The sequence below is a fragment of the Oncorhynchus masou genome, chromosome 13 (genome assembly GCF_036934945.1).
Source record: "Oncorhynchus masou masou isolate Uvic2021 chromosome 13, UVic_Omas_1.1, whole genome shotgun sequence".
Classification (NCBI taxonomy): domain Eukaryota; kingdom Metazoa; phylum Chordata; class Actinopteri; order Salmoniformes; family Salmonidae; genus Oncorhynchus; species Oncorhynchus masou.
In genome coordinates, this window is record NC_088224.1 from 83,403,841 (window position 1) to 83,426,283 (window position 22,443).

The 22,443-nt window shown below is 46.1% G+C and overlaps 1 protein-coding gene across 2 annotated transcripts in view; it reads right to left on the bottom strand.

Annotated features, from left to right (window-relative positions):
* The window catches only part of LOC135553142 (glutamate receptor 4-like), a 110,268-nt gene extending 106,969 nt beyond the window's left edge, over window positions 1–3,299 (bottom strand). For both annotated transcript variants that reach the window (XM_064985285.1, XM_064985284.1), the window contains exon 1: window positions 2,920–3,299. In XM_064985285.1, coding sequence (XP_064841357.1) covers window positions 2,920–3,283 — 364 coding nt within the window. In that variant the 5' untranslated portion in view covers window positions 3,284–3,299. The remainder of the gene's footprint in view (window positions 1–2,919) is intronic.
* Between the last annotated feature and the right edge of the window lie 19,144 nt (window positions 3,300–22,443).

Sequence of the window (22,443 nt, forward strand, 5' to 3'; positions counted from 1 at the left end):
GAGGGAGAGGAAGGGTAAGGTGACAGATGAGTGGAAGAGTGGTGTGACGGTGAGATATAGAGGGAGAGGAAGGGTAAGGTGACAGATGAAGAGAGGAAGAGTGGCGTAACGGTGAGATATAGAGGGAGAGGAAGGGTAAGGTGACAGATGAAGAGAGGAAGAGTGGTGTGATGGTGAGATATAGAGGGAGAGGAAGTGTAAGGTGACAAATGAAGAGAGGAAGAGTGGCTAGAGGGTGAGCATTAGAGGGAGAGGAAGGGTAAAGTGAAATGACAGATGGAGAGAGGAAGAGTGGCTGGGAGGGAAAGCGATAGAGGAAGGGTAAGATGATAGATGAAGAGCCTCTCGAATGGCGCAGTGGTCTAAAGCACTGCATCACATTGCTAGAGGCGTCACTACAGATCCGGGTTCGATCACGGGCTGTGTTGCAGCCAGCCTTACCCCGGAGACTCATGAGGCAGTACACAATTGGTCCAGCATCGTCAGGGCTAAGGGAGGGTTTTGCCGGCTGGGATGTCCTTGTCCCATCGCGTTCTAGCGACTCCCTGTGGCGGCCGGGCGCATGCATGCTGACTTCGGTCGCCAGGTGTACGTATTTCCTCCTACACATTGGTGCGGCTGGCTTCTGGGTAAAGTGAGCAGTGTTTCAAGAAGCAATGTGGCTTTTCGGGGTCGTGTTTCAGAGGACGCATGCCTCTCAACCTTCTTCTCCCTTGAGTCCCTACGGGAGTTGCAGCGATAGCTGCTATTTGGATATCACGAAAAGGGTTAAAACATTTTATAATAATATAAAAAGAGGGAGAGGAAGGGTAAAATGACAGATGAAGAGAGGGAAAGTAGCGAGGAGAGTGAGAGAGAGAGAGGGAGAGGAAGGGTTAAGTGACAGATGAAGAGACGTGTGGAGAGTGAGAGAGGGAGAGGGTGAGAAAGGCTAAGATGAGAGATGGAGATAGGGAATGGAAGGGCAACGTGACAGATGAAGAGAAGGAAAGTTTTGGGGAGTGTGAGAGAGAGGGGGAGAGGAAGGGAAACGTGACAGATGAAGAGAGGGAACATTTTGGGGAGTGTGAGAGAGAGAGGGAGAGGAAGGGTAAAGTGACAAATGTCAGGGAGGGTGAGAGAGGGGAAATGATGACAGGGGAGGAGTGAGGAATGGAGAAGGCAGCGCAAGGCAGCAGAGCAACCACCTCCAAATGTCATTCACAAACATCCCAAACATCACCTCAAATGGCATGTGATTCACAAACATCACCACAAATGACTTGTCATTCACAAATTTCCCAAAAATCACCTCACATGACATGTCATTCACAAACATAGTTGTGCAATAGAAGCATTAACTGCAGTAACTACAGTAACTTAAATCAAATCAAAGTTTATTTGTCATGTGCTCTGAATACAACAGGTGAATACAGTGAAATGCTTACTTACAGGCTCTAACCAAAAGTGTAAAAAAGGTATTATGTGAACAATAGGTAAGTAAAGAAATAAAACAACAGTAAAAATACATATACAGTAGAGAGGCAATATACAGTAGAGAGGCTATATACAGTAGCGGGGCAATATACAGCAGAGAGGCTATATACAGTAGAGAGGCTATATACAGTAGTGAGGCTCTATACAGTAACGAGGCTACATACAGACACCGGTTAGTCAGGCTGATTGAGGTAGTATGTAGATGTAGATATGTTTAAACTGACTGATGGTTAAAGTGACTATGCATATCTGATGAACAGAGAGAAGCAGTAGCGTAAAAGAGGTGTTGGTGGGACACACACGCCCGGTTAGCCACTGTGCAGGAGCACTGGTTGGTCGGCCCATTTGTGGTATATTAACTACAGTACGAAGTCTATTTCCAAGTCATTGTAACATTGCATGATATTTTTATATTCTCCAATGAATTGGTTTTCCTCTGCCTTAAGTTCCACTTCTGTGTATTGAAGCTATATGCAAATACTTTCTCAAGTGAACAGGCGGATAGGGTTTGAGGTGTGTGTGTGTGTGTGTGTGTGTGTGTGTGTGTGTGTGTGTGTGTGTGTGTGTGTGTGTGTGTGTGTGTGTGTGTGTGTGTGTGTGTGTGTGTGTGTGTGTGTGTGTGTGTGTGTGTGCGTGCGTGTGTGTGTGCGTGTGTGTGTGCGTGTGTGTGTGTATCCAGCAGACCATATTCGCGTATTAACTTTATCGGCAGCTCAGCGAAAGGAACGAGAAAGAGTCAGAGACCAGAGTCTCATTACAGTTCCTCTCCTCCTGCACCTCACAAGGAGTGATGCGGAGCATACATTAACACACACCTCCAGAACAGAGCACTGTGTGTGTGTGTGTCTGTGTGTGTGCATGTGTGTAGGACTGTTATAGGATGGGGTATACAACTAACTCAGGGCAGTGGATCATGTTTAATAGAAACTCTGATCCGGGTCTAGTCCCGGCTGGACGATTCGGGCTCGGATCGATAGCCAGGGTTATCCTGCTATGTATGGCACGGAAAGATGATGCAGTAGCGATCTGACTCAGAACAGCACCGTAAGGAACAAAGCGCCCTAAAACATTAATGAGCGCAGGATGCCCGTTTGAAAATTACAAATAACGCGAAAGAGGTTGAAGAGAGAGAGAGAGAGAGAGAGAGAGAGAGAGAGAGAGAGAGAGAGAGAGAGAGAGAGAGAGAGAGAGAGAGAGAGGGGGGCCGTTTAACCTCCATCTCCGACAGCAGGAAAACAATTACCACAATTATGAATAATCACCTGAGACACATCAGCCAAACAGAAAGCGATTTCCCCCCTCTAGGCTGCTTAGGTTATCAGAAATAATGGCAATGTAAATCCTCTTTAATAAATAAACATGATTGGGGATGAAAACAATGTAAGACTCATTAAAACCCCGGCTATAAGAAGTGTCTAATTTGAAAGGTCTTAGCCTACTCACCTATTTGAACACTGCTGGGGAAAGCCCCAGTCACTAGCCCCCAAAGGGCGGAAAACACCCCGACAAAGTGCGGGTAAATAATCCTCATTTTCCGTCCCTTAAAAACTGTGGAGAGACATGGAGGAGGAGGAAACAAGGCGAGAGAGAAGGTGGGAAAGAGACAAATAAGCCCGAGTATTAGCAATCCATAGTGGTTTGTTCCCCCGCAGTGTCCGCTACCGCTGGAGAGAGCTCTGTCCGGCTCGGTAAACACTAAACCGAGCACATGCAAGATGGGTGGAAGAGAGCGCGAGAAGGAAAAGACAGAGAGAACAACTCGCCAGTGGTGAGGAGCGTCTACAGCCTGCATGGAAGGATTGGACATGCGCGCCCTCACACACTCTCTCTCTCTCTCTCTCTCACACACACACACACACACACACACACACACACACACACACACACACACACACACACACACACACACACACCCTCTCGCCGTCTACCCCTCCTTCAATCTATCTCTTCCAACCCTGTCTTCTTTAACTAGCCATTGCGGTAAATCAAACAGCTCTTTTGATAAGGATTAGTCTGGTTTAGAGAGCGGAAAGGGGATCATCTTTCGCGAAGTTTTCATTAACGGCGTGCTGCGGGGCTGTGGCAATTGTGAAGGGGATTCAGGTGCTTTTATACGCTCGTGTCCCTTCACCGGTGACAGAGGCAATTCTTTTTAAACATTATTTTTGGGTTTCTATAGTTTGATAAGTACGCCTAAACACGTAGACTAACGCCTAGGCTACCCCCTACGTGAGTTGTGTACGGAATTTGATTCCACCTCAGAGCGCTCGCTGTCTCTCCTTCTCTCTCTCCCCCACTGTAAATGCGTGTTATTTGCACGCACCAATGGGCTCCAACCCTAACCCCCGCCCTGCGCAGTTTTTCCCATCCATCTCCTCACACCCATTAGAGTGCACGGCTAAACAAGCCCCCTGCCTCGCAGAGCCGCGAATGTAGATTAAGGAGCGGGAGTCCGGAGTCTCTGAATGAGCGGGAGTTGAGAGAGAGAATTAATCGAATAAAACGCTTTTATTTTCTGGCATCAACTGTCTGGCTCCTCATTCATAATCGTCAGCGCCGCCGGTAAACCGACAAACTGACATACGGGTTGGGATCACGGAGAGAAACGACTATTTGTCACGGAGTTAAACGGAAAGAATCTGTCTCCGGTCCCTCAATGACCATAGCCTCCTATCGGTGTGGGCGCTGGCCTTCATTCAACCCAGAGCGTAGCTAAAGGAATTCCAGAGTGAATAGTCTAATAATTGTTTAACTTCACACACAGCATTAGCCTGCCGCTGTCCATGGTGTTGAAACCACACTGAGAACCAGGGAAGACTGTAGACTATCTAGGCTACTGGATACTTACTGTTTTTGTTTTAAACGTTTTGAACTATACAACTTTAGCACAGCATTCAGCTCATTCAGTTTTAGTTTGTACCAGAGGTCTACACAAATGTGTGAGCCAAGAGTGTTGGCCACAGTGGGCAAAAAGAGCAGTGGCTTTCTATTCCAACCAAGCACATCCGAGTGTATTTGGCTACACCAGAACACTTGTCATTAAGCCTGTGAAGCTGATAGGCTAATGTATATGCTAAGGCTTACATTTGCATAGAATATTAATCTATGCCTGGTGTGCAATCGGTAACTTTGTATAGCTATAGCCTACCATATTTGGTGGGTATGAATGCATTGAAAAGGCTTTCTGCTCAGTATAGACTCAGTGATTGGTTGAAATCAATGAACCATTGTTCTCCCTCAGCACCCCTCTCAGCATGAGATAGACGACTCACCTCCACTGTCACCCTGGACGGCTGAGTCACGCACACACACACATACGCACATCCACACACACACCCCCCCCTAGGGGGGCAGGTAGCCTAGCACTTAAAGTAACCGATAGGTAGCTGATTTGAATCCCTGAGCCGATAGGATCAAAATCTGTCAATGTTCCCTAGAGCAAGGGACTTAACCCTAATTGTACCAGGGTCACCGTTGATAATGGCAGGCCCTGGCTGTGACCCCACTCTGTGAGTGTGTCTCAGGGAGAGTTAGGATATGCAACAAAAACACCTTTCTGATACACACATGCTTATTAACACATACTCGTACAAGTGTGGAATAGGACAAATATAAGCACCAACATTATTAAACACACACACCTGCTGGATAAAACTCACGCCATCTGTGTGGTGCTAACTGACAATTAAATGGCCTGTGACATCATTTGTCTCCTTGAGCAGCCGACTGTGTATCAGGATCACAGACCTCATCCTACATCACCCTCAGACACCTCCTCATACGCTTCATCATCCTACATCACCATAAGACACCTCCTCATACGTTTCATCATCCTACATCACCTTAAGACACCTCCTCATACACTTCATCATCCTACATCACCTTAAGACACCTCCTCATACGCTTCATCATCCTACATCACCTTAAGACACCTCCTCATATGCTTCATCATCCTACATCACCATAAGACACCTCCTCATACGCTTCATCATCCTACATCACCATAAGACACCTCCTCATACGCTTCATCATCCTACATCACCTTAAGACATCATCCTCATCATCCACATCACCTTAAGACACCTCCTCATACGCTTCATCATCCTACATCACCATAAGACACCTCCTCATACGCTTCATCATCCTACATCACCTTAAGACACCTCCTCATACGCTTCATCATCCTACATCACCATAAGACACCTCCTCATACGCTTCATCATCCTACATCACCTTAAGACACCTCCTCATACGCTTCATCATCCTACATCACCTTAAGACACCTCCTCATAATCATCCTACATCACCTTAAGACACCTCCTCATACGCTTCATCATCCTACATCACCTTAAGACATACGTTTCATCATCCTACATCACCTTAAGACACCTCCTAAGACACCTCACCTAAGACACCTCCTACGCTTCATCATCCTACATCACCTTAAGACACCTCCTCATACGCTTCATCATCCTACATCACCTTAAGACACCTCCTCATACGCTTCATCATCCTACATCACCTTAAGACACCTCCTCATACGCTTCATCATCCTACATCACCTTAAGACCTTGACTTATTCCACATGTTGTTGTGTTGCAGCCTGAATTCCCAATGGATGTTTTTTTCACCCATCTACACACAATACCCCATAATGACAAAATGAATACGTTTTTAGAAGTTTTAGCAAATTTATTGAAAATGATTTACAGAAATGTCAAATTTACTATTGAGACTCAGGATGAGACAGTGAGACAGGTTTTATCTTGAACACATGAAACGTGGATGGATACGGAGGGTGCTGGGCAACAGAAGACAAAAAGCAGAGGGGCCAAGGATGTTAACAATGGAGAAAGGCAGATGGAATGGGGGGAAAGTTTATGGGACTCTACCCAGAGCGGCAGATCCTGAGTAGACAGCCATACACCCTGCCGGAGACAATAGCAGGGAGCCGGGGTTCGGTGGTGGTCTGCTTGTTGACAATACCTGCAGCTGGTCTTAAGAAGAGCAGACCGGGATCCCATCCAGGTACGCCGGCAGCCGAGAAACAACATCTAGGCTGAGGGTATGTTGAACTCTTCTTCTTGCTCAGGGAAGAGCAGGGACTGATAACCCATGGAGCACCCGAAGGGTGAGAGACCAATGGCTTAGCAGGGAAGGGTGTTCCGGGCGTACTCCACCCACACGAGTTGCTGGCTCCAGGTTGTGTGGTTGGCCGAGACGAGGCACCAAATAGTTGTCTCCAGGTCCTGATTGGCACGTTCTGACTGACAATTAGATTGAGGATGAAACCCGGAGGACATGCTGGCCGATGACCCAATGAAGGTGCAGAAAGCCTTCCAGAATCGGGGCGAGAACTGAGGACCACGATGGGAGATTATGTTGACCAGAAGTCGATGGATTTGTGAGATGTGATGTTCCATGAGTTGGGCAGTCTCCTTGGCTGAGGCTAATTTAGGAAGGGGGATGAAATGGGCAGCTTTGGGAAATCTATCCACAACCGTTAGCAGAGGGAGACCAATGACAAAGTCCAGGAATATATTGGACGAGGGGCGATGAGGAAAAGGGAGTGGTTGAAGGAGGCCTGCCTGAGCACACACTGTGAGCACACTGTAATTCTGAGCACACACTGTGCAAGAGGCGACAAATGCAGAGATGTCAGAAACCATAGTGGGCCACCAAAAACGCTGACAGTAGGAAGGCCACGTTCTGACAGAAGCCAGAATAGCAGGTTAGATTAGAGGAATGAGCCCATTCATGACCGGGGACCGAGCAGAATCTGGGATGAACAACTGGTTAGCCGGGTCACCCCCACAGGGTCCGGCTGGGAATGCTGTGCCTTGCGGACCAGGCCCTCAATACCCAGACTAGTGTCGCTGCTAGACAGGATGTAGGGAGGATGGTCTCAGGGTCAGACGGTGTAGCTGCAGAGCTATGCAAGCGATAGAGGGCGTCAGGCTTCACATTCTTGGACCCAGGGTGGTAGGATATTGTGAAATTTAGCCCAGCGAGCCTGCCTCGAGTTGAGACACTTGGTGGTGCGGAGATATTCCAGATTATTATAGTCAATCCACACTGGGAATTGATGTTCCGCCCAGTCTATCTAGTGTCCTCATTTCCCCAGCACCATCTTGACTGCAAGAAGTTCCTGGTTACCAACGTCATAGCTTTTCTCAGCGGGATTAAAACGATGGGAAAGGAGAGCACAGGAATGTAGCTTTTTGTCCTGGGCAGAACGCTGGGACAGAACGGCCCCCACTCCAATGGATTGAGATGTGAACTGTAGTGAACTGATGCTTGAGATCCGAAAACACCCAGTCAGCAGCTGGGGACTGCATCAACAGAACCTTGGGTGATGTGAGTGCAGAGAGGGGGGAAGCCAGGGTGCTGTAGCCCTGGATGAAGGGCGGGAGAAAATAACAAATACCAGGAAACGTTGCAGCTGCAGTCTGGATGTAGGTCGGGGCCACTCCACCACTGCTCTCACCTTATCCGGATCCATCTGACTCTTCCCAGCAGCTATGACGTATCCCAAAAAGGAGATAGTGGAGCGATGAAATTCACACTTTTCAGCCTTGACAAACAACTGGTTCTCCAGGAGGCGCTGGAGGACTTGTCGGATGTGGAGAACATGCTCTTGAACCAAATGACAAAAGACAAGGATGTCGTCAAGGTAGACAAACACGAACAGGTTCAACATGTCACGGAGCACATCATTGACCAGAGCCTGGAACACTGTGGGAGCGTGGGTCAGTCCGAATGGCATAACCAGATACTTTTATTGCTCACTAAATATGTTAAAGGCTGTCTTCCATTAGTCTCCTTCCCATATCTGAACCAGATGGTGGGTGTTCTGAAGGTCCAAGTTTGAGAATACATCCGCCCCCTGGAGAATCTCAAAAGTCGAGGAGAGGACCGGTAGAGGGTAACAGATGTCATTAAAGGCCCCGATAGTCGATAAACAGGTGCATGGTTTTGTCCTTTTCCACAAAGAAGAACCATGCGCTGGCAGTGGAGGAAGAAGGACAAATGATCCCTGCCCCCAGAGATTCCTGAATGTACCCTTCCATGGTCTTGGAACCAGACAGGGAATATATCCACCCCAGAGGCGATGTAGTATCAGAGAGGAGGTCAATGACTCTGTCATAGGGTCGATGTGAAGGAAGTGAGGTTGCGTGGGTCTTGTTGAAAACCTCCTGGAGGTCCTGATCCTGAATAGCAGAGAGATCCAAAGCTTTTCTCAAGCCCGCATGAGGGCGTCCAGGGGCAGGCTGCGCCTCATTGAGGCAATGCGCATAGCAGAACGGGCTCCAACCCAGGATTGAACCCGTAGCCCAGTCGATCAGGGGGTTGTGCCTCTGGAGCCATGACTATCCCAAAACCATGGGTGCATGAGGAGATTTAATAAGTAGGAACTGCATGGACTCACTGTGATTCCCTTGACACTCGCAGGTTGATAGGAGTCATACTGTGAGTAACCCTGCCAATAGAGCGTCTGTCAAATGCTCTGGCATCCATGGGAATGGGAGGAGTTGTGTGGAGATACCCAGCTCAGACACCAGGATGGTGTCCATAAAGCTCTCGTTGGCCCCAGAGTCCATGAGCACCCAGAGAGATTTAGACCGGTCACCCAACAGCAAGATAGCATGAAGAGGAGTATGAGTAATGGGAGATGGGAGACCCCCTGTATGGCCCACCAGCATACTCGTACCTACTGATTAGTCTGGGCTTTTTGTTGGACAGGTGGATATGTAATATCCTTAAGTTACACAATACAGACAGCTTCAAGAGCTCAGTCTGCGTGGAGCCAAAAACAAGACATGTGAAACAGATCAGGGTGTGACATTAACATGGGTATTCAACATCCTGAGTCAATACATGTTTGAATCAGCAGCGATTACAGCTGTGAGTCTTTTGGGGAAAGTCTAACAAATATGCAGACCTGGATTGTTGTACCTTATTCTAGTTGTACATTATTCTTGTTGATCCCCCAAAAAATTGACCCGCGCCAAATACAACAGGTGTAGAACTTACCATGAAATGCTTAATTGCATGCCCTTAACCAACAATGCAGTTCAAGAAATAGAGTTAATGTACACTGCTCAAAAAAATAAAGGGGACACTAAAATAACACATCCTAGATCTGAATGAATGAAATATTCTTATTGAATACTTTTTTCTTTAGATAGTTGAATGTGCTGACAACAAAATCACACAAAAATTATCAATGGAAATCAAATTTATTCCAACCCAAGTGGAAAACTACAATACAGGCGGATCCAACTTTGATGTAATGTCCTTAAAACAAGTAGTGTGTGAAGCTCAGTAGTGTGTGTGGCCTCCACGTGCCTGTATGACCTCCCTACAATGCCTGGGCATGGTCCTGATGAGGTGGCGGATAATCTCCTGAGGGATCTCCTCCCAGACCTGGACAAAAGCATCCGCCAAGTCCTGGACAGTCTGTGGTGCAATGTGGTGTTGGTGGATGGCGCGAGACATGATGTCCCAGATGTGCTCAATTGGATTCAGGTCTGGGGAACAGGTGGGCCAGTCCATAGCATCAATGCCTTCCTCTTGCAGAAACTGCTGACACACTCCAGCCACATGAGGTCTAGCATTGTCTTGCATTAGGAGAAACCCAGGGACAACCGCACCAGCATATGGTCTCACAAGGGGTCTGAGGATCTCATCTCGGTACCTAATGGCAGTCAGGCTACCTCTGGCGAGCACATGGAGGGCTGTGTGGCCCCCCAAAGAAATGCCACCCCACACCATGCCTGACCCACCGCCAAACCGGTCATGCTGGAGGATGTTGCAGGCAGCAGAACGTTCTCCACGGCGTCTCCAGACTGTCACGTCTGTCACATTTGCTCATTGTGAACCTGCTTTCATCTGTGAAGAGCACAGGGCGCCAGTGGCGAATTTGCCAATCTTGGTGTTCTCTGGCAAATGCCAAACATCCTGCACGGTGTTGGGCTGTAAGTACAACCCCCACCTGTGGACGTTGTACCCTCATACCACCCTCATGGAGTCAGTTTCTGACCGTTTGAGCAGACACATGCACATTTGTGGCCTGCTGGAGGTCATTTTGCAGAGCTCTGGCAGTGCTCCTTCTGCTCCTGCTTGCACAAAGGTGGAGGTAGCAGTCCTGCTGCTGGGTTGTTGTCCTCCTACGGCCTCCTCCATGTCTACCGATGTACTGGCCTATCTCCTGGTAGCACCTCTTTGCTCTGGACACTACATGACAGACACAGCAAACCTTCTTGCCACAGCTCTCATTGATGTGCCATCCTGGATGAGCTGCACTACCTGAGCCACTTGTGTGGGTTGTAGACTCCGTCTCATGCTACCACTAGAGTGAAAGCACAGCCACCATTCAAAAGTGACCAAAACATCAGCCAGGAAGCATAGGAACTGAGAAGTGGTCTGTGGTCACCACCTGCAGAACCACTCCTTTATTGGGGGTGTCTTGCTAATTGCCTATATTTTCCACCTGTTGTCTATTCCATTTGCACAACAGCATGTGAAATGTATTGTCAATCAGTGTTGCTTCCTAAGTGGACAGTTTGAGTTCACAGAAGTGTGATTGACCTGGAGTTACATTGTGTTGCTTAAGTGTTCCCTTTATTTTTTGAGCAGTGTATTTACTAAATAAACTAAAGTAAAAAAATCAAATCAAATCAAAAATGAACACAATAAAATTACATAACAATAACGAGGCTATACACAGGGGGTACCGATACCTAGTCAATGTGTGGGGGTAGAGGTTAGTCAAGGTAATTTGAAAAGTGACTATGCATAGATAATAAGTACCGAGCAGCAGGATCGTAAAAACAAAGGGGGGGAGGGGGGGTGTCAATGTAAATAGTCTGGGTGGCCATTTTCTTATTTGTTCAGCAGTCTTATGGCATGGGGTAGAAGCTGTTAAGGAGCCTTTTGGTCCTAGACTTGGCACTCGGGTACCAATTGCTGTGCGGTAGCAGAGAGCAGTCTACGACTAGAGTGGCTGGAGTCTTTGAGAATTTTTTGGGCCTTCATCTGACACCGCCTAGTATATACTGTAGGTCCTGGATGTCAGGGAGCTTGGCCCCAGTGCCGTACACAATACCCCCTGTAGCGCCTTATGATGACTTTGAGGAAGAGGAACAAAATTTCAAGTATAATCTTCAGAATCCAGATTAAAATAGTCCAGAAGATGGACTCCTTTACCTCAAAGTCATCCTCTGGAGCATATCTCTGCTTCCCCCCTTCCTCCCCAGAGGGAGGGAGATGCCGTGCAGTTGCCATACCAGGTGGTGATGCAACCAGTCAATGCAGCTGTAGAAATTTTTGAGGATCTGGGGACCCATGCCAAATCTTTTCAGTCTCTTGAGGGGGAATAGGTTTTGTCGTGCCCGCTTCACGACTGTCATGGTGTGATTGGACCATGATAGTTTGTTGGTGATGTGGACACCTAGGAACTTGAAACTCTCAACCCGCTCCACTTCAGCCACATCGATGTTAATGGGGGCCTGTTTTTGATTTTGTCCACGAACATCTCCTTTGTCTTGATCACACTGAGGGAAAGGTTGTTGTCCTGGCACCACACTGCTACAGTTGAAGTCGGAAGTTTACAAACATCTTAGCCAAATACATTTATACTCAGTTTTTCACAATTGCTGACATTTAAACCTAGTAAAACTTCCCTTTCCTAGGTCAGTTAGGATCACCACTTTATTTTAAGAACGTGAAATGTCAGAATAATAGTAGAGAGAATTATTTATTTCATATTTTATTTATTTCATCACATTATTTGGTAGCATTGCCTTTAAATAGTTTAACTTGGGTCAAACGTTTTGGGTAGCCTTCCACAAGCTTCCCACAATAAGTTGGGTGAATTTTGGCCCATTCCTCCTGACAGAGCTGGTGTAACTGAGTCAGGTTTCTAGACCTCCTTGATTCTACATACTTTTTTAGTTCTGCCCACAAATGTTCCATGGGATTGAGGTCAGGGCTTTGTGATGGCCATTCCAAATACCTTTACTTTGTTGTCCTTAAGCCATTTTGCCACAACTTTGGAAGTATGCTTAGGGTCATTGTCCATTCGGAAGACTCATTTGCAACCAAGCTTTAACTTCCTGACTGATGTCTTGAGATGTTGCTTCAATATATCCACATAGTTTCCCTCCCTCATGATGCCATCTATTTTATGAAATGCACCAGTCCCTCTAGCACCCCCACAACATGATGCTGCCACCCGCGTGCTTCATGGTTGGGATGGTGTTCTTCAGCTTGCAAGCATCCCCTTTTTCCTCCAAACATAACGTCATTATGAACAAACAGTTACATTTTTGTTTCAACAGACCAGAGGACATTTCTCCAAAATTTACAATCTTTGTCACCATGTGCAGTTGCAAACCGTAGTCTGGCTTTTATATGGCTGTTTTGGAGCAGTGGCTTCTTCCTTGCGGAGCGGCCTTTCAGGTTATGTCAATATAGGACTCATTTTTACTGTGGATATAGATACTTTTGTACCCGTTTCCTCTAGCATCTTCACAAGGTCCTTTGCTGTTGTTCTGGGATTGATTTTCACTTCTCGCACCAAAGTTTTTTTTCCGTTTTTTTTCTTTGCAAGACAAGTCACCTTCCTAAGCGGTATGACGGCTGCGTGTTCCCATGGTGTTTATACTTGCGCGCTATTGTTTGTACAGATGAACGTGGTACCTTCGGTCTTTTGGAAATTGCTCCCAAAGATGAACCAGACTTGTAGAGGTCTACAATTTATTTCTGAGGTCTTGGCTGATTTCTTTAGATTTTCCCATGATGTCAAGCAAAGAGGCACTGAGTTTGAAGGTAGGCCATGAAATACATCCACAGGTACACCTCCAATTGACTCAAATTATGTCAATTAGCTTATCAGAAGCTTCTAAAGCCATTACTTTATTTTATGGAATTTTCCAAGCTTTTTAAAGGCACAGTCATCTTAGTATATGTAATCTTCTGACCCACTGGAATTGTGATAGATTATTTCACTTAAAATTCATTGTGTCTGTAAACAATTGCTGGAAAGATTACTTGTGTCATGCAGAAAGTAGATGTCCTAACTGACTTGCCAAACTATAGTTTTTTAACAAGACATTTGTGGATTGGTAGGAAAATGAGTTTGAATGACTCCAATCTAATTGCATGACTTCAACTGTAGTTCTCTGACCTTCTCCTAATAGGTGGTCTCATTGTTGTCGGTGATTAGGCCTGCTACTGTTGTGCTGTCAGCAAACTTAATGGTGATCTTGGAGTCGTGGTTGGTCATGCAGTCATGGGTGAACAGGGAGTACAGGAGGGGACTAAGCACGCACCCCTGAGAGGTCCCAGCATTGAGGATCAGCATGGCAAATGTGTTGTTGCCTACCCTGACTACCTGGGACGGCCCATCAGGAAGTTCAGGATCAAGTTTCAGAGGGAGGTGTTTAGTCCCAGGGTTCTTAGCTTAGTGATGAGCATTGTTGGTAATATGTTGATTGCTGAGTTGTAGTCAATGAATAGCATTCTCACAAAGCTGTTCCTTTTATCCAGATGGAAAAGGGTAGTGTGGGGTGCGATTGCGACAATGTCATCTGTGGATCTGTTGGGGCAGAATGTGAATTGGAGTGGGTCTAGGGTTTTCACCCTGATGGTGTTGATGTGAGCCATGACCAGCCTTTCAAATACTTAATGGCTACCGACGTGAGTGCTACGCAGCGCTAATCATTTAGGCAAGTTACCATCGCTTTCTTGGGCACAGGGACTATTGTGGTCTGTTTGAAACATGTAGGTATTACATACTCGATCAGGGAGAGGATGAAAATGTCAGTGAAGACACTTGCCAGTTTGTCCGTGCATGCTTTGAGTACACGTCCTGGTAATCTATCTGACGTCGCGGCTTTGTGATGGTTGACCCGTTTCAAGGTCCTGCTCACATCGGCAACGGAGAGCGTGATCACAGAGTCATCCTAAACAGCTGGTGCTCTCATGCATGCTTCAGTGTTGTTTGCCTCAAAGCAAGTATAAAAGGCATTTAGCTCGTCTGGTAGGCTCACGTCACTGAGCAACTCGCGGCTGGGTTTCCGTTTGTAGTCCATAATAGTTTTCAAGCCCTGCCACATCGAACGAGCATCAGCGGCCGTGTAGTAGCATTCAATCTTAGTCCAAGCTCTGTTGATCATTGCTAGACAGCAATTTTCAAGACTTGGCATAGATTTTCAATCCCATTTAAGTCAAAACTGTAACTAAGGCATCTTGGTAAGCAATTCTAGTGAATATATTTGCCTTGTGTTTTCAGTTATTGTCCTGCTGAAAGGTGAATTTGTCTCTCAGTCTGTTGGAAAGTAGACTGAACCAGGTTTTCCTCTTGGATTTTGCCTGTGCTTAGCTCTATTTCGTTTCTTTTAATCATAAAATATGTCCCAGTCCTTGCCGATGACAAGCATACCCATACCATGATTCAGCCACCACAAAGCTTGAAAATATGAAGAGTGGTACTCAGTGATGTATTGGTACTCAGTGATGTATTGTTTTTGAATTTGTCCCAAACGTAACGCTTTGTATACAGGACGTAAAATACATTTTTGCTGTTTTACTTTAGTGCCTTATTGCAAACAGGATGCATGTTTTGAAAAAGTATTATTTTGTACAAGCTTCCTTCTTTTCACTCTGTCATTTAGGTTATTATTGTGGAGTGACAATGTTTGTTGAATCCATACTCAGTTTTCTCCTGTCACAGCCATTAAGTTCTGTAACTGTTTTAAAGTCACCATTAGCCTAATGGTGAAATATCTGCGCGGTTTCTCCGGCAACTGAGTTAGGAAGGACGCCTGTATCTTTGTAGTGATTGCATGTATTGATGCACCATCCAAAGTGTAATTAATAACTTCACCATACTTTAAGGGATATTCAATGTCTGCTTTTTGAATGTTTACCCATCTAACAATCAGTGCCCTTATGTGTGAGACATTGGGAAAAACTCCCTGATCTTTGTGGTTGAATCTTCGTTTGAAATTTACGGCTCGACTGAGGGACCTTACAGATATTTGCATATGTGGTGTACAGAGATGAGGTAGTCATTCTAAAATCATGCCAAACACTCTACTTTGACATTATGGGGTAATATGTGTCGGCCAGTGACACAAAATCTGAATTGAATCCATTTAAATTTCAGTCTTTAACACAAGGAAATGTGGAAAAAGTGAAGGTGTGGGAATATTTTCTGAATAGTGTATTCTAATTTAAAATATGTGTTCCATTTTATCTGATTCAGTTCAGTATTGATGTCATGCTCTTTAAACTGCACTTTTGAGAAAGAGCTTACAATTTGGCATTGCAATCCACAGCTTACACCTGCTGCATCATGTGCACTTGATAAATACACTTTGTTTAGTTTTCCATTTCATTCCATGGAAGACAGGCATTGCAATATATTGGGTGATACTGTTGCTGCACTTGCACTCTGCTCCCCGCTCCAACGAGTAAACACTCAATCCCAGTAATTCCCCTCATCTGTAAAAGTACCACAGAATCTGACCCCTCAGAAATCTGAGACAATGGGAAAGACCCCTGGGCAAAGAGCAGGCAGAGTACCCTGCTCATATCTGTATGTAGCAGCTCTATCTGTCTCCCCTGTCATTGTGTAGAAAGCTGAGTCAATACTCAATGCCTCACATCGCTGTAGCACTAATGGATGAGGTGCTAACGAACCCATCAAATATTTCACTCTAAAGTGTGACATCTTGTAACAATTACTATAGGCCTATCTCCAACATACACACATGACATGCACAGTTGCAAACAAACACAATAGTGGCCCACAGTGGAAGTGTCAAAATACCCATATAACCTAGCGGTCAAACAGGGAAATTGTTCTAATAATTTTTCCATCATTCATTTTTCCCATAGAGAATTTTAGAAACACTTAAAATAAAGGTTGTGTTTAGACTTATATTAATATATTAGTCTCAATTAACTCTCAGATTCGAAAATGCTAATTAGCATCAAAGTAGACATCATGCAAGACTACAAATTCTGGCAGGCTCCTGCACGTTATCTCTAGCTGACACCTTTACTAAGAGGTATTGTGTCAATTTAAAACTTGCACAAGAAAGTTCAAATAATTTTCAATTTAAAGAAATTTAGCAAATTCATGCATTACCACATTTAGCAAACGTTAGAGAGTTAATCCAGAGACTCTTACCTTTGTCTCAATTCTGCAGACTCGAGTGGATCATCATGGCATTTGTAGTACTTTATCATGGGCAGCTAATTAGTGTAAAAAAAATGTTGGGGTGCAAACATAGCTGAATACAGAGGCTTTCAAAAGTATTCACCATTTTGGCATCCTAATTTGGTGCCTTACAACCTGTAACTAAAAAGCATTTTGGGGGGGGGGTCTATCATTTGATTTACACAACACACCTACCACTTTGAAGATCAAAATATTTATTATTGTGAAACAAACAAAAAAACTGAAAACCCTCAAAAGTCAATACTTTGTAGAGCCACCTTTTGCAGCAATTACAGCTGCAAGTCTCTTGGGGTATGTCTCTATAAGCTTGGCACATCTAGCCACTGGGGTTTCTGCCCATTCTTCAAGGCAAAACTGTTCCAGTTCTTTCAAGTTGGATGGGTTCTGCTGGTGTACAGAAATCATTAAGTCATACCATAGATTCTCAATTGGATTGAGGTCTGGGCTTTGACTAGGCCATTCCAATACATTTAAATGTTTCCCCTTAAACCACTCGAGTGTTGCTTTAGCAGTATGCTTAGGGTCATTGTCCTGCTGGAAGGTGAACCTCCGTCCCAGGTTCATGTCTCTGGAAGACTGAAACAGGTTTCCCTCAAGAATTTCCCTGCATTTAGCACAACCCAGTTTTCCAGTGCCTGTCGGTGAAAAACATCCCCACAGCATGATGCTGCCACCACTATGCTTCACTGGATGGGGTTCTCGGGTGATGAGAGGTGTTGAGTTTGCGCCAGACAAAGCGTTTTCCTTGAAGGCCAAAAAGCCCAATTTTAGTCTCATCTGACCAGAGTACCTTCTTTCATATGTTTGGGGAGTCTCCCACATTTCTTTTGGCGAACACCAAACATGTTTGCTTATTTCTTTCTTTAAGCAATGGCTTTTTTCTGGCCACTCTACTGTAAAGCCCAGCTCTGTGGAGTGTACAGCTTAAAGTGGTCCTATGGACAGATATTCCAATCTCCGCTGTGGAGCTTTGCAGCTCCTTCAGGGTTAATTTTGGTCTCTTTGTTGCCTCTCTGATTAATGCCCTCCTTGCCTGCTCCGTGAGATTTGGTGGGCTGCCCTCTCTTGGCAGGTTTGTTGTGATGCCATGTTCTTTCAATTATTTAAATAATGGATTTAATAGTGCTCTGTAGGATGTTCAAAGTATCTGATATTTGTTTATAACCCAACCCTGATCTGTACTTCTCCACAACTTTGTCTCTGACTTGTTTGGAGAGCTCCTTGGTCTTCATAGTGCCGCTTGCTTGGTTGTGCCCCTTGCTGAGTGGTGTTACAGACTCTGGGTCCTTTCAGAACAGGTGCATATATATTGAGATCATGTGACAGATCATGTGACACTTAGATTGCACACAGGTCAACTTTATTTGACTAATTATGTTACTTCTGAAGGTAACTGGTTGTACCAGATCTTATTGAGGGGCTTCATAGCAAAGTGGATGAATACATGTACACGCACAAGTTTTCCGTTTTTAATTTGTTTAGAATTTTTTGAAACAAGTAATTTTTTCATTTTGCTTCACCAATTTTGACTATTTTGTGTATGTCCAGTACATGAAATCCAAATTAAAATCCTTTGAAATTACAGGTTGTAATGCAACAATATAGGAAAAACTCCAAGGGGTGTGAATACTTTCACAAGGCACTATAATGATGAAAGTCATCTTGTCCTAGAAAGATTTAAACTGCTATCAAAACATCACAACAGAGTATGCCTACACGAAACACAGCCCTCATTTTAAGTCTAAAGTCCCAAATGGGATAAATGAATGGTGGAAAAACGATTGGAACCATTTCTTTGTTTGACCGCCAGGTCTTATGGGTATTATGACTCATACTGTCGCACTCTAATGCACACACACGCAACGCACGCACGCACGCACGCACGCACGCACGCACGCACGCACGCACACACACACACACACACACACACACACACACACACACACACACACACACACACACACACACACACACACACACACACACACACAGTAAGAGTATTTGTCAAGACGAATATTGAGATATTCGCCCAACAATGACATGAAAAGGAGGCTGTCAGAGCTGCAATGTGTAACCCTCCATCCCCACTGCCACCCTCCAACCCCATTCCCACCACCTCCAAAATCTCACACAGACAACCACAGCCCTCACACACAGACAACCACAGCCCTAACACACAGACAACCACAGCTCAGACACACAGACAACCACAGCCCAGACACACAGACAACCACAGCCCAGACACACAGACAACCACAGCTCAGACACACAGACAACCACAGCCCAGACACACAGACAACCACAGCTCAGACACACAGACAACCACCGCCCAGACACAGACAACCACCGCCCAGACACAGACAACCACAGCCCTGACACACAGACAACCACAGCTCAGACACACAGACAACCACCGCCCAGACACAGACAACCACAGCCCTGACACACAGACAACCACAGCTCAGACACACAGACAACCACCACCCAGACACAGACAACCACCGCCCAGACACAGACAACCACAGCTCAGACACACAGACAACCACAGCCCAGACACACAGACAACCACCGCCCAGACACAGACAACCACAGCCCAGACACACAGACAACCACAGCTCAGACAAACAGACAACCACAGCCCAGACACACAGACAACCACAGCCCAGACACACAGACAACCCACCGCTCTGACTTGCTGGCCTGTATGAATGGTGCTGTGCTTGCGACAGCAGACACACTCACCATGTTGGATTGTAACGGGTAAAAGCAGCAGGTCTTACTCCTCCGTCCCTGCTGACCCATTCATCGCCTGAGGTCGTCTCGTAGGAAAGTGCTCCGGACCGAATCGTTGTGTTTGACAACTCTATACGTTGAAGGATATCTCCCTCTCTCTCTCTCTCTCTCTCTCTCTCTCTCTCTCTCTCTCTCTCTCTCTCTCTCTCTCTCTCTCTCTCTCTCTCTCTCTCTCTCTCTCTCTCTCTCTGTATGAATCTGTATTGACATGCTCTCTTGCCATTTCTTCATTGGAAAGACACAAGAAGAGCATGATAAATTACAAATCAATTTACACAGTGAAGAAATAAGGTGTGGTCAGGAACAGCAGTCATAATCTGGCCTATAGCCTACTATATTAGATTACTGAAGTCAATAGCTGATGAACTTTGATGGGATCTCCTTCTTCAAGTTGCCGATTATACAGAGACCTGTGTTCTTTCTCAACATAGCTCCATTTAGAAACTCAGTTTGACCTAGGGCTCTCTGTGCATATGCTCTTGTCTGACTACAATCTAGCACAAAAAAACCTGATTCAACAAAATAAATTCAATCATCAAGACATTGATTAGCTCATTCAAGTGTGTTGGGCAGGGATGGAATTAGAAAACACTGCATACCCGGTATCTCTACTGGACCAGGAGGCTGTTGGACAGTGGACACCACTGCTGTAGCCTAACTGCTGATATACAGTAAATGCATGATTGATAGAGCTGGCACCACCTTCAGTCAGTCCCTCTCCTGTCAAATTAGTTTCCTTACGGTGAATGGTGCCTTGTAAAATGGGTGTGGATGAACAATGACAGAACGTATATCTGGATGACTCGTGGCAGAAATTAACATCAGGCTCAATTATAGTACGGACCAGTTGCAAGGTAACAGGTAATTTACTGGTAATTCACTAAAGTGCCTTGTGTTAGTCCGCTTAATAGTGCATGCAAGATTCTGTGTTCCAAGATGAGGTCTAAACTACTGGCGTGGTTACAGAACGTGTAAACTACTGGCGAGGCTACAGAACGTGTAAACTACCGGCGAGGCTACAGAACGTGTAAACTACTGGCCAGGCTACAGAACGTGTAAACTACTGGCGAGGCTACAGAACGTGTAAACTACTGGCCAGGCTACAGAATTTCAAAATTACAGGAGAGGCTACAGAACGTCTAAACTACTGGCGAGGCTACAGAACGTGTAAACTACTGGCCAGGCTACAGAATTTCAAAATTACTGGAGAGGCTGCAGGACGTCTAAACTACTGGCGAGGCTGCAGGAGGTCTAAACTACTGGTGAGACTGCAGGAGGTCTAAACTACTGGCGAGACTGCAGGAGGTCTAAACTACTGGAGAGACTGCAGGAGGTCTAAACTACTGGCGAGCCTGCAGGAGGTCTAAACTACTGGCGAGGCTGCAGGAGGTCTAAACTACTGGCGAGGCTGCAGGAGGTCTAAACTACTGGCGAGGCTGCAGGACGTCTAAACTACTGGCGAGGCTGCAGGAGGTCTAAACTACTGGCGAGGCTGCAGGAGGTCTAAACTACTGGCGAGGTTGCAGGAGGTCTAAACTACTGGCGAGGCTGCAGGAGGTCTAAACTACTGGCGAGGTTGCACGAGGTCTAAACTACTGGCGAGGCTGCAGGAGGTCTAAACTACTGACGAGGTTGCAGGAGGTCTAAACTACTAGCGAGGCTGCAGGACGTCTAAACTACTGGCGAGGCTGCAGGAGGTCTAAACTACTGGCGAGTTTGCAGGAGGTCTAAACTACTGGCGAGGCTGCAGGACGTCTAAACTACTGGCGAGGTTGCAGGTGGTCTAAACTACTGGCGAGGCCACAGGAGGTCTAAACTACTGGCGAGGCTGCAGGAGGTCTAAACTACTGGCGAGGCTGCAGGACGTCTAAACTACTGGCGAGGTTGCAGGTGGTCTAAACTACTGGCGAGACTGCAGGAGGTCTAAACTACTGGAGAGACTGCAGGAGGTCTATACTACTGGCGAGCCTGCAGGAGGTCTAAACTACTGGCAAGGCTGCAGAACGTGTAAACTACTGGCGAGACTACAGAATGTGTAAACTACTGGCCAGGCTACAGAATTTAAAAATTACTGGCGAGGCTGCAGGACGTCTAAACTACTGGCGAGGCTGCAGGAGGTCTAAACTACTGGCGAGCCTGCAGGAGGTCTAAACTACTGGCGAGCCTGCAGGAGGTCTAAACTACTGGCGAGGCTACAGAACGTGTAAACTACTGGCCAGGCTACAGAATTTCAAAATTACTAGCGAGGCTGCAGGACGTCTAAACTACTGGTGAGGCTGCAGGACGTCTAAACTACTGGTGAGGCTGCAGGACGTCTAAACTACTGGCGAGGCTGCAGGACGTCTAAACTACTGGCGAGGTTGCAGGTGGTCTAAACTACTGGCGAGGCCACAGGAGGTCTAAACTACTGCAGGCTGCAGGAGGTCTAAACTAAACTAAACTACTGGGTTGCAGGTGGTCTAAACTACTGGCGAGGCCACAGGAGGTCTAAACTACTGGCGAGGCTACAGAATGTGTAAACTACTGGCGAGGCTGCAGGACGTCTAAACTACTGGTGAGGCTGCAGGAGGTCCAAAACAGGAGGTCTAAACTGGCGAGGTTGCAGGTGGTCTAAACTACTGGCGAGGCCTAAACTACTGGCGAGGCCACAGAAGGTCCAAACTACTGGCGAGGCCACAGAAGTTCCAAACTACTGGCGAGGCCACCTAAGGTCCAAATGACTGGCGAGGCTTCAGAAGGTCTTAACTGCTGCTGTGGCGACAGAAGGCTAGCTACATGCAGAAACTGAGGTTAGTGTAGCTGTCTGATAGGCCTACATGGCTTCAGCTCCCCTCTGGCTTTGTCTTATGATGAGAGATCAGGTCTTCCTTCCCCTTCCATAATGAGCATACCAACCTCTCCTGTCAGACATTATGCTCTCA